This window comes from Terrapene carolina, unplaced genomic scaffold, assembly GCF_002925995.2.
Source record: "Terrapene carolina triunguis isolate 2854851 unplaced genomic scaffold, T_m_triunguis-2.0 Scaffold33723, whole genome shotgun sequence".
Lineage (NCBI taxonomy): Eukaryota > Metazoa > Chordata > Testudines > Emydidae > Terrapene > Terrapene triunguis.
In genome coordinates this window covers 5,242,617-5,259,408 of record NW_020698074.1, presented here as the reverse complement: position 1 = coordinate 5,259,408, position 16,792 = coordinate 5,242,617, and the positions used below count along the sequence as shown (strand labels likewise).

The window sequence follows — 16,792 nt, the reverse complement described above, 5'->3', positions numbered from 1 at the left end:
GTCCTGGATTTGACAAGACTGAACCATAAAAAGTTAATTTCTCATGTTTATCCTAACTTTGAGGCTCCACTCCTAAACTTCTCCATGACCCTCTAATTAATAGAACATAAGAACGGCCATACTGGGTCAGACCAAAGGTCCATCAAGCCCAGTATCCTGTCTTCTGACAGTGGCCAATGGCAGGTGCCCCAAGGGAATGAACAAACAGGTCATCATCAAGTGATCCATGCCCTGTCACCCAATCCCAGCTTCTGGCAAACAGAGGCTAAGGACACCATTCCTGCCCATCCTGGCTAATAGCCGTTGATAGATTATCTTCCATGAATCTATCTAGCTCCCTTTTGAACCCCATTACAGTATTGGCCTTCACAACATCCTCTGGCAAGGAGTTCCACAAGTTGACAGTGCGTTGCTTGACTTCTGCCTCCTTCCCTGTAATTCGCCAATAGTCCCCTTGCACCTCCCTGTTCCCTGGGTTCCTTTAATGAGAATGTCCTTATCTGTAACCATCCAATAGATCCTGAAGCAGCAGTCAAAAAAGCTAACAATGTTAGGATCCATTAGGAAAGGGACAGATGATAAGACAAAATATATTATAATGCCACTATATCATCCATAGTATGCCCACAATTTGAATACTGCATGCAATTCTGGTCACCCTATCTCATACAAGATATATTTGAATTGGAAAAGGTATAGAGAAGGGCAACAAAAATGATTAAGGGTATGGAACAGCTTCCATATGAGGAGAGATTAAAAAGACTGGAACTGTTCATCTTACAAAAAAAGACAACTAAGGGGGGAATATGATAGAAGTCATGAATGGTGTGGAGAAAGTGAATAGGGAAGTGTTATTTACTCCTTCACATAACACATGACCCCGGAGTCGCCAATGAAATTAATAGGCAGCAAGTTTAAAACAAACATAAGGAAGTACTTTTTCACACAACGCACAGTCAATCAGAGGAACTCTTTCCCAGAGAATATTGTAAGGGCTAAAAGTATAATTGGGTTCAAAAATGAATTAGATAAGTTCATGGAGGATAGGTCCATCAGTAGCTATTAGTCAAGTTGGTCAGGGGTACACCCATTCTCTGGGTGTCCCTAAACCTCTGACTGCCAAAAGCTGGGAGTGGACAAAAGGGTCACTTGATAAGTGCTCTGTCAGAGACAATGGGCTAGATGGACCATTGATCTGATCCACTATGGCCTTTCTTATGTTCTTACATTACAGCAGTGTCTAAAGGTTCTAAATAGGTCAGATCCCCATTGTGTTAGCACTATACTAACACAAAGAAAACAATCTTTGTCCCAATGATCTTACACTTTAGATCCCACCAATTCATCCCAATAGGGTCTCCCTATCTTTGACCCCTCTTCTCTTCATCCTACATTTGAAGATTCAGCTTTTTTTTTTTGCACTCCAGGGTGTACAGCACATTTTAGAATGCATACAATAGTTTCAATTTATTGAGGCTTAGGACAAGCAGAGAGAGAGATGCTGGATCCTACACTGGGAACTCCAAAGACACAGCAGTGCAAGAACAGGCCTACTGTATGGGATCTCAGGTTGGAAGAGGCGGGAGTTTGGGGTTTATCAGAGGTTCATGAGGTGGAAAGAAACTAGGCGGTGTTTAAAGGTAAAAGGGTGGTAACCGCATTCATGCTTGGAGTCAGAGGGCAGAAGAAGGGGGAATTAATTGAAATTGGAACCAGTCTAAACCTGAATAAATATTTAGAGTCAGCTGTTTGGGTAGGGTGAAGATTTGAGCAGGCTATAATTTCCCCCCCCCTCCATCCCTAGCCTTAGTTAAAAGAGGAATCTTTAAAATATAGATGGGCTATAGAGAGCTTATCCTGAGCAGGATTTATATGTGGGTAACAAGACTGTAATATCACATCACTGAGAGATCAGTGGAGTGAGTCAAATGTCTACTGGAACAGTCATTGTAAAGAACGTGTGTGGGAGCAGCAACAACAGAATGCAGACAAGGCCAGCAGCATAAACAGTAGTGCGTACAGTAAATGAATGAAAGGCTCTGTGAAAACTGGCACTACTGTCCACAAATGAGAGCGAGCCAAGCTCAACCTGGTATTACTGTGCTTACCTAGTGCATTTACCAAAATGACCCAAAGGTATGCAAGAATGACAGCAATGGTATCCTATTCCATATTGCCCATAGTTTGCAACATGTAGGTGCTAGTGTTAATTTTGCCTTAGATACAGTAGATAGGTAATATTAGCTCTTGATATGCAGTATTACATAAACGGCCCCATATTTGCTATAGAGACTACCTAGAATACAGCAAAAACTGAGGTAAAGTTCTTTAGTTGCTGAAGGCAATTCATCAGTTGTTAAAGGTGACCACTTGTACTAAATATAACCTTTGGCAAACAGGAATATGGATACAAATAGTCCTGTTGATTTCACTGGGACTACTTACAAAGGTGTTTGTGGGATCTGGCTTTACATTGCAATTTAGAGGCTTCCATATTTTTTTAAACAATTTAAGCCATCTGCGCTGGTGTAGTTTTACAAATATTGCACTAGCTCTTACTTAAACAGGTGGGGGCAAGATCGACATCTGTTGTAAATCAGTGGCATTCTAAAGCTTCAATGGTGCTACACCAGTTTATATCCCCTGATGATTTTGACCCATTAATTACCATCCCCCACCCCCCGCCGCCTTTTTGTATACTTAATATATCGTGGTATTTAAAGAAACCAAAATCTCACCAATAAATTAAATGTGGGCTGAGTTGCGATGATGCCAACACTTCATTGCAAATGTATTAAATAAGGCCCCGTCTGTAATTAGCTCTAAATGCTCTTTACAAGTTACATCAGCCGGTAACTGTATATAGCTTCAACAAGATAATCTTTAAAAACAGATAGAAAATCCTGATAGATAAAATATATTTACATTCAGGTACACCGCTTGGATACAAGCTGTACTTGGATACAGCTTCTCTGGAAATAGAGAGCCAAATTCAGTCTTGGCATAAGAGCATGCAACTTTCCTTTATCCCAGGGCTGAATTTGGCCCATAGGGTGTACAGTGAAAGAATTTGCAATGCCATTCTGAAATCCATATGCTACAGAGCAAGAATGAGATGTCAGCATTCCCAAGGCAGTAATAGCGGGGGTCTTGATATATGCACTCTAGATGTATTCGGGCTTGGACACAGCCTGCATTTCCTGCCCATCAGTTCGGTCTTTGAAAGTTCCCCCTAAGTTTCTTGCTCTTCTTTTCCTAAAGGAAATAAGAGGTAAAAATTAAAATATAAAAAAAATAGAATTATCTACACACAATTGGTAAAGTTTAAAAATTGTATTTATGTCCCCCCTCCCTTTTATTTTATTTTATTTCAATTTTTTTTAAGGGAAGAAGAATAGGTGATATACAGCAACTACTGCAATAACGAAGCAGTACCCAAAAAAAGGACGGCAGAGGATGTTGCTGAAGATGCAGTAGATAAGGGGATTAACGGCACTGTTTAAAGATGGTAGATTTTGAATAATCACAGATGCATAGAAGCGTTTTTTGGTCTGAGGGAGTACATTGAAGTTGTCCAGGATATCAAAGAGAAAGTAAGGACTCCAGCAGAGGACAAATGCTGCAAAAGAGAGAGGGAGATTTAAAATGCTGAAGTTAGATGGGGTGAGTATTTAAGAAGATTACCATAAAACAGATTGGCCACATATATGTTTGCTTACGCAAGAGTCTCTCTCCCTATTAAAAAGTCCTAGTTAAGGGATTAGTTATTAGATCTTCATATATCTGCTCCTTTATTTTTATTGTAATAACCATAAAATATTGTGATTCTTCCAGTAAGTGTATTCATAAAGTGGTCCCCCTAGACACATCTAGGCATTATGAGAGAACTAGACAACTGAAATATAATCATAAGGATAAATAGCCAATTAAAACATCATCAAATACAGTGAATGGTTGTGCTAATGGTCCCCTGTGCGAACAGCCAGTGTAAACTCAGTCACCGCAAAACTAACCCCATGTTAACTGCACTATGTTTACAAGATGCACGTAGGGTAAGAGACAAGACTCTCTTCTGCACTCTCACTCCAAACCACAGCAGACTCACTGTGGTTCTGCACAGTGGCTGGAGGGTGCTACAGAATGAATGCATGGGAGTCCTCTGTGCCAGTTCAGCATAGGCCACCCCTGAAAGCAGGATTTGGAGAAGAAGAGGGAGGGTTGCAATAATGTAACATGCATGGTTCATGGCCCCTATTCCAGTCCAGAGCTGTCACAGCAGATATTAACAGGCTACAAAATTACCTCTTGCCTTGCCCGCAGGATGGATTCTGTCCTACCCAGCCCCCATGTAGTGCCCCCCACACAAAGGGCTGGTCCACACTACCCGCCTGATTCGGCGGGTAGAGATCGATCTTCTGGGATCGATTTATCGCGTCTCATCTGGACACAATAGATCGATCCCAGAAGCGCTCCCCCGTCGACTGCGGAACTCCTGCTCGCCGAGAGGAGGAAGCGCTGTTGACGGGGGAGCCTGCCTGCGCCGCGTGGACCCGAAGTAAGTAAATTTAGTTCGATCTAGGAAACGTCGACTTCAGCTACGCTATTCTCGTAGCTGAAGTTGCGTTTCCTAGATCGATCCCCCGCCCCAGTGTGGACCTGCCCAAAGTGTGTTGAGTCAAGATTTATGGGGAGCCATTGGAATGGGGAAATTCACCCCTACAGAATATCACTCAGAAAAGAGCATGCTGCCCGATGTCCAGGAATACTTCAAAACAAAACAATGTTATTTCAGGCAAGCGCTACACTATAAACGTACATTGGTATAGCTCCGTCGCTATGGGGTGTGAAAAATCTACGCTACAACAGCGCTAAGTCAACAGGAGACCTTCTCCCAGCGACATAGCTACTGCCTCTCACGGAGGTGGATTAACTACACTGAAGAGCTTCTCTCATTGGCGTAGCAGTGTCTTCTCTGAAATGCTATAGAGGCATAGGTGCACTGGTGCAGCTGTGCCGCTGCACTATTTGAAGCATAGACCTGCCCTCAAATGCATATCCTGAGCTTACATTTTGCCACCTTTGAATGTTGTTGTATTTCTCAGCTGACCCTTGTCTGAGCACATTCAAGATATGCAAGGAATGAGCAAACTGCTTTCCTTCATATATATATAATGCCGGGTATTAACCCTCAATTCCCCAACATCCAGTGAAGTACAAAGCACAGGCACTGGCTTCCTCCGGGTCCTGGGGGAGCTCAACCCCCCGTTCTGCCAGTGGGTGCACTTGGTCTAGGCCGGTGGGTGCACCCATGGAGTCGACGCCTATGGTACAAAGGGATTTATGTACCTTTCTTGCTGAGTCTCCTTTGAAAATCCCAATCAGACATTTTTTAATGAGCATAAGCTTCAACATTCAATAAGGTTAGCAGCTGTTATGGACAGCCTTGTAGAGGCAGTAGACTGTAACAAAGGCTTTCTTTTATTGCCACCAGGGCCGGCTCCAGCATTTCTGCCGCCCCAAGCAAAAAAAAAACAAAAAATAAACCGTGATCGCGATTGCGGCGGCAATTGGGAAAAAAAAAAAAAGCCGCGATCGGCGGCAGCAGTTCAGTGGCAGGTTTTTCGCTCCTAGAGGGAGTGAGGGATCTGCCGCCCCCAAATTGCCGCAGGTGCCGCCCCTCTCCCTTGGCCGCCCCAAGCACCTGCTTGTTAAGCTGGAGCCTGGAGCCGGCCCTGATTGCCACACAGATGAGTTTAAAAAAATAGCTGTGATTCTGTTCTTGTGAAAAGCATGATTCAGACAAATGTTTTTGGTAATTGCAAACGCTAGCACTAAACAATGAAACAAGCAACTACTGTATAGTTTTTTCCACAAAATATGTCAGTATAAATGCTGTGCTTGAAGAGAAAGGGTATGTGCATCTCTGAGTATGCTACCATGAAAATACCCATCTGTAGATGCAGGCGTGGGTGTCAGCTGTATAAGTAAATGGCTACAATTGTCTTCCTGTGTAGCACTACCGGCTAATCTCAAGCCCTGGGTGCTGCAGCCTTTATTTATCTCCATGCAGTGTCAGCATCATCATTCCACTAATATAATTTTGTTTCCCTGGGAAATGAATGCAGAACGACACCTGCACCAAGACCTCCGCTATGCAGTGAGGTAGGGAAAGCTCACTGTTCCCATTTGGGCAATCAGCATGCTTCTAGCATTGAATCAGAGTGCTAAACTTTTCTCTCTTTACCCCCTGCTTCCCAGATGTCTTCACTTCTTAGTCACAGCAGATAGAACAGTAGAAAATGAAGTCGAAGTACAGTGGTTTTCACGGTATCTTTTTATGCATGAATTGTGTATGCCTCACATATTAATCAGGAACACTGTGGGGTGTAAATATCTCCAAAAGAGGTCTCAAACCAGACGATGTCAACCATTTAATCTTCCAACGTGCTTGTTAATTTAAATGGTAATACATAAATCCGATATTCACTCATGAAGAACAAAAGACTTCAGCACAAGCAAGGATTGTGGAAGGCTCTGAACGCAGGTGCCACCAGCAGAGTTCCATTGTTCAGGAAGTGGGGAAGTAGATGATTGCACACTACAGAGCAGAACTCTGAGATAACCATGTAGGTCTATGCAGAGAGAGATGGGGGCAGATCAGATAAATGAGAAGAGTTGTATCCAATGGAGCCACAACCATACACATCCATCAACTACCTCCATTATTAAACATTCACAGAGTTCTTTTTAAATGACTGAGGGTAAGGAGAGACAAGGTGGGTGAGGTAATATTTTTTATTAGACCAACTTCTGTTGGTGAGAGAGAGAGACAAGCTTTTGAACTTACACAAAGCTGTTTTTCCAGTTTGGGAAACTTAATCAGAGTGTCATAGCTCAATACAATATGGAACAGATTGTTTAGCCTAAGTAGTTAACACATATTTCAAGGAACCATTCAAGGTGAAGTGGCCTGTTCACATCCCTACAGTCATAGGGAGGAAAGGGGTGGGTGGAAAGTTGTTAGTGGGTTACAAATTATTATAATAAGCCATAAACCCAGTATCTATCTATTCAGTCCCTGATTTTTAGTGTCTAGCAAAGTTATGGATTTAAGCTCCCAGGCTTGTCTTTTGAAAGCGTTGTGCAGGTTTCCTTTGAGGATGAGGTCAGATGATACTTTGATAAAGTAGAAAATCTCATTCTAGAAAGGAGTTGAACGTATCAGAGAGATCAAAACTCAGTGTGTTTCCACTACATCACCTTTGGGAAAAGTCATCCTCTGGGCTCTACCCTTAAAGTGCTAGTTAAAATCCTTCCTTTGCAAATGAGTCCATGTGGAACTTTCATTCTAACATCTGGCTCTGCGGCCCCGCCGACAGCAATTCCGGGCCCCTGGGCAGAGCAGTCAGTGTCCGCCTGACATTTGAGGGGGGGTGTTGCTGCGCCTGCGCTGGCTGGTGCCCAGCGAGCTGCCAGTTGCACTGCTGGGCATACTCTTCCGGCACGGCCAGGGCTTCCACATGTGCCCCCCCGGTAGGGTTGCCAACTGTCTAATCGCACAAACCCAAAGACCTGTCTAATCGCGCAAAGACCATCCCCCTGTCCCGCCCCTTCTCTGAGGCCCCACCCCCTGCTCATTCCATCCCCCCTCCCTCCTTTGCTTACTCTCCCCCACCCTCACTCACTTTCACCAGGCTGGGCCAGGGGGTTGGGGTGTGGGAGGGGGTGCAGGGTGCAGGCCCTGGGAGGGAGTTTAGGTGTGGGAGGGAGTGCAGGGTCAGGCTCTGGGAGGGAGTTTGAGTGCGGGCATGGGTGTGGAGTGTGGGCTGTAGGCTGGGACAGGGGGTTGGGGTGCAGGAGGGGGTCAGTGCTTACCTCGGGCAGCTCACGAAAGCAACCGGCACACCACTCTGGCAGCGGCTCCTAGGCAGGGGGCCCAGAGGGTCTCTGCATGCCACTGCCCATAGGCACCGCCCCCCCCCGCGCAGCTCCCATTGGTCGCAGTTCCCGGACAATGGGAGCTGCGGAGTTGGCGCTCAAGCCAGGGCAACGTGTGGAGACCCCCTTTCAGGGGCTGCAGGGACATGCCAGCCACTCTGGGAACGGTGCGGAGCGAGGGCGGGCAATAAGCCTGCCTTAGCCCCGCTGCAGTGCTGGCGGCAGGGCCTAGGGGCACCCTCTTTACCTATTGCTACTGTGGCACCATAGTCAGCCCTGAAGAGGATCTGGAATTATTCCGCTGAATGTTATGGACATAATGAGCTCAATTAACCGGTGACTACTGGAGTTGCTGCTGCTCCTGTTGAAGTCGGGGACACTTTGAGACTCATCTGCAGCTGATGTAACCTGTTTTGTTCCATTGAAGTCAATGGTGCTACATCAGCTTATTTCAGCTGAGGATCTGGCCCTTACAGGGGTGCTGGAGCAATGTGTATAGTGGGGGTGCTGAGAGCCATTGAACCAAAGTGTAAACCCTATATATGATGGAAACCGCTTCAAGCCAGGGGGTGCAACAGCACCCCTACATCCTGCACTATGGGCCCTTGTCTCTAAGGGGTGCATGTTTAGACCTGTAAGGGTGGAAACTAGTTTGTGTTAGGGACCTGTATTTTATTTGTCTGTAAAGCACAATGAAGACACATGCCATTGTGGAAGTAATAATACACATACACTGGACAAATACAATTCCAAGTTAAAGTCATTCACAATTAAACATTTTCTAAATATCTTTACTATTTGCTGATGAACCATTTATATTGTCTATAGCTAAAAGAGCAGTTCTTCCATAAATACATTGTAACCAAAATTCTGGATTACAGTCAGTCAAATCCCTCTCTTATCTATACCAGCACTTTTCATTCTCTTTACCTATATAGCTACCGACTGTATGGTTTTCACTTACCAAGAATAATTACAATGCTGTACTTGATAGCTTTAACTTTAGCCTTTGATATGATCCCTCGATGGGTGTAGCTGGCACAGAATCTGCCATCTGGGGAAATAAGAGGGAGAAAGGTTAAATGCAGGACTTCCGATTAACTAGCAGGAAATGCAGGGATCAATGGAGTTATAGAATCGGGCCAACCTTCCACTAATTGAAATCAACGTCCATCAGATGCTCAGCACTAGAACTGGATAGGAATCTTCTGAAAAACGTTTTTAATTTTCAAAAATGCTGATTCATCAAAACCAAAACTTCCCAGGAAAGGATCAGAGATGTGATGGATTTTCCTATTTCAAACTTTTTTGGACAAAAGTTTCAAAATTATCAGTCGCCATTTTGACATTTTTGAAATGTTAAGTGTTTTTTTCTGGTTCAAAATGAGTTTTCATCTTGAAAATTTAATTAATTTATACTAAAAAAAAGTTTAAAAATAAAAAAGGTCAAAAATTAAACAAAACATTTCAGAATTATCAAAATGAAATATTTACGTTGACCCAATCTGTATATTTTTTTCTTTGGATTATTAGTTTTGTTTTATACATTCAAAAAATTTTCATTGAGATTTTGACTTTTTGTACTGATTTTTGGGGCAGGTACATCTCAGGTTGGGCAGCCAAAAACTGAGCCACCCAAAATCACTAGTCACTTTTGAAAATCTTGGCCCTGGTAACCACTTACGCAGCAGCAACAATGCTACTTTACATGTGATATTTTGTGAAAGGTGTTAGAAATTAAAAAAAGACCTTGAAAAATACAATTACTATTCATTTCTTAAATGCATTTTATTGAGAAGAATTTTAAAAAGCTCTGTTCTCAGTTCCCTTAAATAATCCTTTTCTCTTTTTTATCCCTTAGGTAATCAATCATACATTTTCCCTTATTCATGTTTGTTTAATAATAATTAAAAGGGACTTTTGTTGAACAGCTTCTCAGAAACGAAATGTGCCTGAATTTAGAAGCCATGAACCTGACTCTCTTCTCAGTTACAGTGGTGTAAATCAGGTGCAACTCTGTGGAAAACACACTACGGTAACTGAGAGGAAAATCAAGAGCTATAATTGAATGACACCAGAGTGATTACTATAATATACATGATTTCTCTGTGATTATCCATTTTTCTTTTGTCACTGTTGTGATGTCACAGGGTTTGAACCCAGCCTGAGCCCCCACCAGACAGCTTCTACATCCTGGCCTACACCCAGGGTCTGCTGAAACTGGTTGGGATAAGAAGCTAGTACGACTATAGCCTCAGCCAAGGCTCCGCCCACAGGAGCCCTGATTGGTGGATTGCCCGGCTGCACTGGTTGGTCCAACCACGCTATTTAGGCCAGAAGATGGGACAGGAAGTTTCTTTCAGCTACAAGGTGATTTCTTCTTGTAGCTGCATTCAACCCTGCTTGTTCTCCTGCACCCAACCTTGTTCATGATTTTTGCTCTGTTCCTGCCTCCCTCCTGCCTTTGGTCCTGTTCCCACTGTGCTCCTGCTCCATGCTTGGTCGTTATCTCGTCTCCATTTCCTGCCCTTATGTCTCATCTCCAATCACCAGTTACCATTCCTGGCTTTGATCCTGGCCTCCAACTGCTGACCCAGACTCTGGCTTAAATGTTGGTTTTGGCATTTAGTCTAACCCAGACTCCACTCTGACCTTCAGCTTTGATTCCTGGTTCTGACTCTGACTTGACCCCTGGCTGTGGTGATTGGCAGTTGAATCTGGAGCAGACCCTTGGCTTCATTCTCCAACCTGGATGCCTGCTGTGCCCACCACACCTGACTCCGGCTCTGACTACTAGCCCAGACCAGCTACAGCCTGGTCCATGGCAACTCTAAGGTAAAATTAGTTACATTCAATATAATAAACACATTTTGGGATCATATTTATTAACTGACCTCTTGTCTTGTGTAGCCTCAGCTTAGAAGTGAAACTTTAATGATCTCTTTGGTAATGGGAGACTGTGTATATTAATGTCTTCTGCACATCTTACAGCAAGAGCTTGTTGAGGCTACATAGTTGGTGTAACTGGTAAAAAGGATCAAGATGGCTTTGTAGCCAGTGAAAGATCCCATCTGGAAGTTGAACTAGCTCATATTAATGTTAATGGGAGTTAAGGACTAGCCGAAAAAGGAGACTATACCTCTTAGATGAGAAGATGGATTTATCTTTCCAGGCTACCTGAGCCTTGTTACATTATGAATGCTCAGACTTGCTGAGGGGAAGGAAATCTTTGCAAGTTTTGTGATTGGTAGGTTTGATAATTATGATGCAATGTTGATTGTGGAAGCATCATCATGTCATGATTCTAACCCATAAGTGTTCATTGCTCATGTATAAATGGGCAAACTTCTGTATATTTATATATTCAAGTTTGCATAGCTGAATGTACCTGATTTATGCATGTCAGTGTGGGATCTGCTAGCATTAAAAAGGTGTGTGCAAATTTTGGATGCATAATTTTATTATTGGTAACCTAGAGTGTGCACATCAGAGTGGTATAATAATAAAATCCCGCTCCCATCCAGGCATTCAGATTATGTTACAATTAGTAATAAAATATAATTACAAACAATTTGAAATATGAGTTGAAGGTAAATCTCCAGAAACAGCAATGGCCTATGTGTAATTGGAACTGCAATTCAGGTGGTGTCACTGACTACACATTTTTGGTTTTATTAAATCATAGCTCTCCTTCCTATCTCAGTACTGTGGTTCCACTTAAGCTTCAGGGTTAATTGATTATTTCATTGCATGTACTGTTGTGAGTAGGGGAATGAGTAAGATGGTGACAGCTAGTGAGTAGGAAACATCCAGTGGCTGGTAGTTTGGGTTCAGAGCAAATAGCTTCCCAAAAACTCTCACTTTTCCAAATCACATCAGAACAGTCTGAGTCTCTTTGGCCTACAGAATAGGGATAGAAACCCCAGGAGAACATGTCTCTGTTACTTTTGCATTTGGGTATTTCTGATGCTGACTGGAATCCAGAAGTGCAAAGGCATATCAAAATGTAGCAAAAGTATTGTAAAAAAGAGTTGGTTCTAGGCATGGAAGCTTTAGAGGGAATAAGGGATCTCACTTTTTTCTCATCTATCCCCTGTGAAAATGGGCTATCTGTCCAAGGAAAGAGGAAATTGTTCACAACTCATTTCTAACCTATTTGTGCAAACAGCTATTAAAAGAAAACAATTCCTTCAATAATAATAATTAGACATTGGGATCATACCAAGACTGAGTTCAGATGCTCTCAAACTTAAGGGGATCAAAAGTTAGAAGATCCACATCAGAATTTTATGGCTTTGGCCCATCTCTAAAGTCTAGACTCACCAGTACAGTTGGAAATAATCGCAGCATGAGGTTTACTCTTCATCCATATGGTTCGAATCACAATGAAGTAAATGACACTACAGGTGGGGAGAGAAGAGGAAAATAGAATAATCTTTGAGACTATGAGGTGCAGTGAACTTAACTAAGGCCCTGGGGTCCTGCAATGACCTCTGCACCTACAAAGAGCTCTGGTTGTTTGGAGCTAATTGCAGGATCAGAATTTGATACTTAGCTCTTATTATCAGGAGATCTCAAAGTGCTTTACAAGAGAGGTAAGTATCAGTATCCCCATTTTATAGATGGGGGTCAGGGAGGAGAACTAAGGCACAAAGTTGAAGTGATTTGCCCGAGGTCACAGAGCAGATCAGTGGTGGAACTGAGGATAGATCCCACTTCTCCTGAGTTCCTGGCCAGTGTCTTGTTCATTGTCTCATGTTTAGGGAAGGACTCAGTACAAAAATGTCACTTTGCCTATGAATTCTCATAGACTTTAAGGCCAGAAGGGACCATCATGATTATCTAGTCTGACCTCCTGCACATTGCAGGCCACAGAACCTTGCCTACCCACTCCTGAAATAGACCCATAACTTCTGGCTGAGTTACTGAAATCCTCAAGTCATGGTTTAAAGACTTCAGTTTACACTAGTTTAAACCTGTAAGTGACTACTCCTGAGGGAATTCTGTGCCCAAAATTAAAAATTCTGCACCAAAAAATTAAAAGTTCTGCACATATCTCAAAATTCTGTAAATTTTATTTGTCAAATAAATGTGGAGACTCCAGCATGGCATTAGGGAGCACAGGCTACTGGCTGCACAGAGATGGGAGATCACTTTGCAGCTCCCCCCGGGACATGGACTCAATGGTGAGGTTACACCCAACCCTGACACAGCGCAAGGACCGGGCCTGCCCCAGAAACATACCAGGGCCCTGCCCCTCCATGCCAGGTGCACCAGGTGTGGGCAGGCAGGCTCAGCCCAGGAGGATCCAAGTGTGGCGGGGAGCCAGATGTGGGTTGGGAGGGTTCTGTGTGGGGTAATGTGGGTGTGGATGGCTCAGTGGGGGATCTAGATGCACAGGGGCTTGTTGTGGGGGTTCTGCGTGCAATGGTAATGGGACTCTGCGGGGGGTCCAGGTGAAAGTGGTTGGGGCTCAGTGGAAGGGGGGTTCTGGGTGCAGGGGGGATAGAGCTTGGCAGGGGGGCCTGGGTATGGGAGGTTCAGTGGGGGGGGGGTCCAGATGCTGGGGGAGTGGGGCTTGATGTGGTATGGGGATCTGGGTGCTGGTGGCTCGTTGGTGTTCCAGGTGCAGGGGGAGTGGGGCTTGGTAGGGGGGCTTCTGGGTATAGGGGGTGAGGCTCAGCAGGAGGCTTTGCATATGAGGGGGTCTGGCTGCATGGCAGTTAGGCGGATGGGGGAGCAGCTCCCTGTACAGTGATACTTCCTCCTGCAGCTGAGGAGTAATGGGTGCAGGAAGTGGGGTGGGGGGGGTGCAGAGCTTCTTGTAGCCTGGGGAAAAATCTGGGGGTGGGTCTGACCCAGCCCCGGATGCTGTGCAGGGGGAGAGGAAGTCCTGTCTTGCCCAGCCGGGACTAGCAGCTAAGCCCGGTGCAGGGTAGGAACCACCAGCTGGGTCTTCCCCAGTCTCATCCCCTGCCCCACAGTGATTTACCACTCTGCCAGCTGCCCTGGGCACCCAAAACATACTGCTGGGGAGGGTCACATGACTACTCTTGTGGCTTCCCTTTGCTTCTTCATCAAAATGATTTTTCTGTGGGGAAGCAAAAAAATCTGCACAGGATATGAATTCTGTGCATGAGCAATGGCGCAGAATTCCCCCATGAGTAAAGTGACCCATGCCCCAAGCTGTGGAGGAAGGTGAAAACCCCCCAGGGTTTCTGCCAATCTGACCCAGGGGAAGAGTCCTTCTTGACCCCAAATATGGCGATCAGTCAGACCCTGAGCATATGAGCAAGACCCACCAGATAGATACCTGGGAAAGAATTCTCTGTAGTAACTCAGAGCCCTCCCCATCTAATATCCTGTCTCCAGCCATTGGGGATTTTTGCTACTGGCAGTCGCCAATGGGCCACATGCATAGGCAGTCCCATTAGACCATGCCCTCCATAAACTCATCAAGCTCAGTCTTGAAGCCAGTTAAGTTCCCCCTTCCCCCCCTCCCCTTGGAGGTCTGTTCCAGAATTTCACTCTTCTGATGGGTAGAAACAGTCATCTAATTTCAAGCCTAAACTTGTTGATGGCCAGTTCATATCCATTTATTCATGTGTTCACATTGGCACTTAACTTAAATAACTCCTCTCCCTCCCTGGTATTTATCCCTCTGTATTTATAGACAGCAATCATGTCTCCCCTTAGCCTTTGTTTGGTTTAGGCTAAACAAGCCAACCTCTTTGAGCCTCCTCTCGTAAGGTAGGTTTTCCATTCCTCGGATCATCCTAGGAGCCCTTCTCTGCACCTGTTTCAGTTTGAATTCATCTTTCTTAAACATGGGAGACCAGGATTGCACGCAGTATTCCAGATGAGGTCTCACTAGTGCCTTGTATAATGGTACTAACACTTCCCTGTCTTTATTGGAAATACCTCGCCTAATGCATCCTGGGACTGCATTAACCTTTTTCTTGGCCCCATCATATTGATGGCCCAAAGTCATCCTGTGATCAACCAATACACTCAGGTCTTCCTCCTCCTCTGTCACTTTCAACTGATTAGACAACAAACCAAGATAATTGGAGAGATCTACTTTGAAGTCTGCTTATCTGTTTTCATAATGGCAATTCATAGTCATTCATAGTCTTTGGGCTAGGAAGGAGTTTGTGAATGACTCTACCCTGGTGGGGTTAGCACACTCACTTAGGATGTGGGAGACCCGGATTCCAGTCCCCCTATTCCATTGACTGCTTATAAAATATGGAACTGCTTCAACAGGAGAGGCTGAGCCGGTTCTGCCCCCCAAATACCCATAGATCAGTGAATAGGGCACTCTCCTACAATGGGGGAAGAACCAAGTTCTAATCCCTGCTCCATCTCAGGCAGAGGAGGGCATTGAATCCTGGTCTCCTACCTCCCAGTTGAGTACTCTCATCACTTGGCTAAAGGGTTCTAATGGTTTCTGCTGCCAGAAGACAGTTCATGGAGAGTTTAAGGTCAACCAACAGTGAATTCTTTGTGAATAAAATATTTTTCCAGAACACTTGCCCCATTCTGTATACAAAGTGAGATCCTGTGCTGCACCTCTGAGAGCACCACAAAGTCGCAGTCTAGAGGGAGAGGTTGCTACGATGGCTTTAAACCAGCTCTGCACCCTCCCAATCATGGGCTGCGCCAACAATCAGAGAGGACCTTGGTGTAACTTAGACAGCACTGGAGACATATCTAGGTAATAGCAGCCTCCTCGGGCTACCCTCTGGGCTCCAGTGCTGCTCAGAAGCTCTGAAATGCTGTGTGTTGGGGTCCCACCCTTGCATGCCTCTCTTATCCCCTCATTGTTCCCTGGTATCCGCCCCTGTGCGCACACACAAGGGGTTGCCAGAAGGTCCTCAGGAGACATCCTTATGGCAGGCTTTAACAGTGGCTGCTCTGAAGGAATCCTCCTCCATCTTTCAGGGCTCTTTTATGTTGCTCTAGTTTTTACCCATTTAAAGGGGCCTGAGGGAATGTGTGAGGAACTGAATAATTCAAGTGGTAAAATATAAGATGAAACATCCCCTCTGCGCTTCTTTTTGTTGAAGAAATTGGACCTGGCCAGGGGTCGGCAACGGGTCTGTACACTGACACAAGTGTCCACGGTAAAAATTTTGAGGTCCGTGGGGGGTGCTCACAGGCGGCTCCCCGCAAGTGGCTCCCCGTCCCTGTTGTTGCTGGCAGAGGTGCAGCCAGGCAGCTGTGCATGCTGCCTCTGTCCCCCTTTCCTCCCCGAGTGCTGACTCAGCTGCTCCCAGCCCATTGGCCGGGAACTGCGGCCAATGGGAGCTGCTGAGGGTGGTGCCTACAGATGGATGTAGCATGCCTGAAGAGCTACCTGGCTGCACCTCCGCCAGCAATAGCAGGGACGGGGAGCCGCCTGAGATGAGCCTCCCTGCAAGCAACTCCCCGTCCCTGCTGTTGCTGGCGGAGGCGCAGCAAGGCGGCTCTGTAATCTGCACGTTGCCTCCGTCCCCTCCTCCCAGAGCGCTGACTCCGCAGCTCCCAGCCCATTGGCCGGGAACCATGGCCAATGGGAGCTGCAGGGGCAGCGCCTGTGAGCGGGGCAGTGCGCAGAGCCGCCTGGCCATGCCTCCTCGTAGGAGCCGGAGGGAGGACATGTCCCTGCTTCCGGGAGCTGCTTGAGGTAAGTGCTGCCCACACCCCCACCCGTGCCCCAACCCTCTGCCCCAGCCCTGATCCCCCTCCTGTCCTCCAAATCCTCGATTCCAGCCCGGAGCCCCCTCCTGCACTCTGAAACCTTCAGCCCCAGCCTGGAACCCTCTCCTGCACCCCAAATCCCTCATCTCTGGCCCCATACCAGAGCCTGCAC

At 45.6% G+C, this 16,792-nt stretch overlaps 1 protein-coding gene across 1 annotated transcript in view; it reads right to left on the bottom strand.

The window, feature by feature from the left end:
• Positions 1–3,164: 3,164 nt before the first annotated feature.
• Positions 3,165–16,792, bottom strand: part of LOC113409515 (neuropeptide S receptor-like) — a 93,857-nt gene continuing 80,229 nt past the window's right edge. The window contains exons 3-5 of the mRNA XM_029914221.1: positions 8,903–8,992; positions 3,436–3,619; positions 3,165–3,255 (exon numbers count right to left, since the gene is read on the bottom strand). Coding sequence (XP_029770081.1) covers positions 3,165–3,255; positions 3,436–3,619; positions 8,903–8,992 — 365 coding nt within the window. The remainder of the gene's footprint in view (positions 3,256–3,435; positions 3,620–8,902; positions 8,993–16,792) is intronic.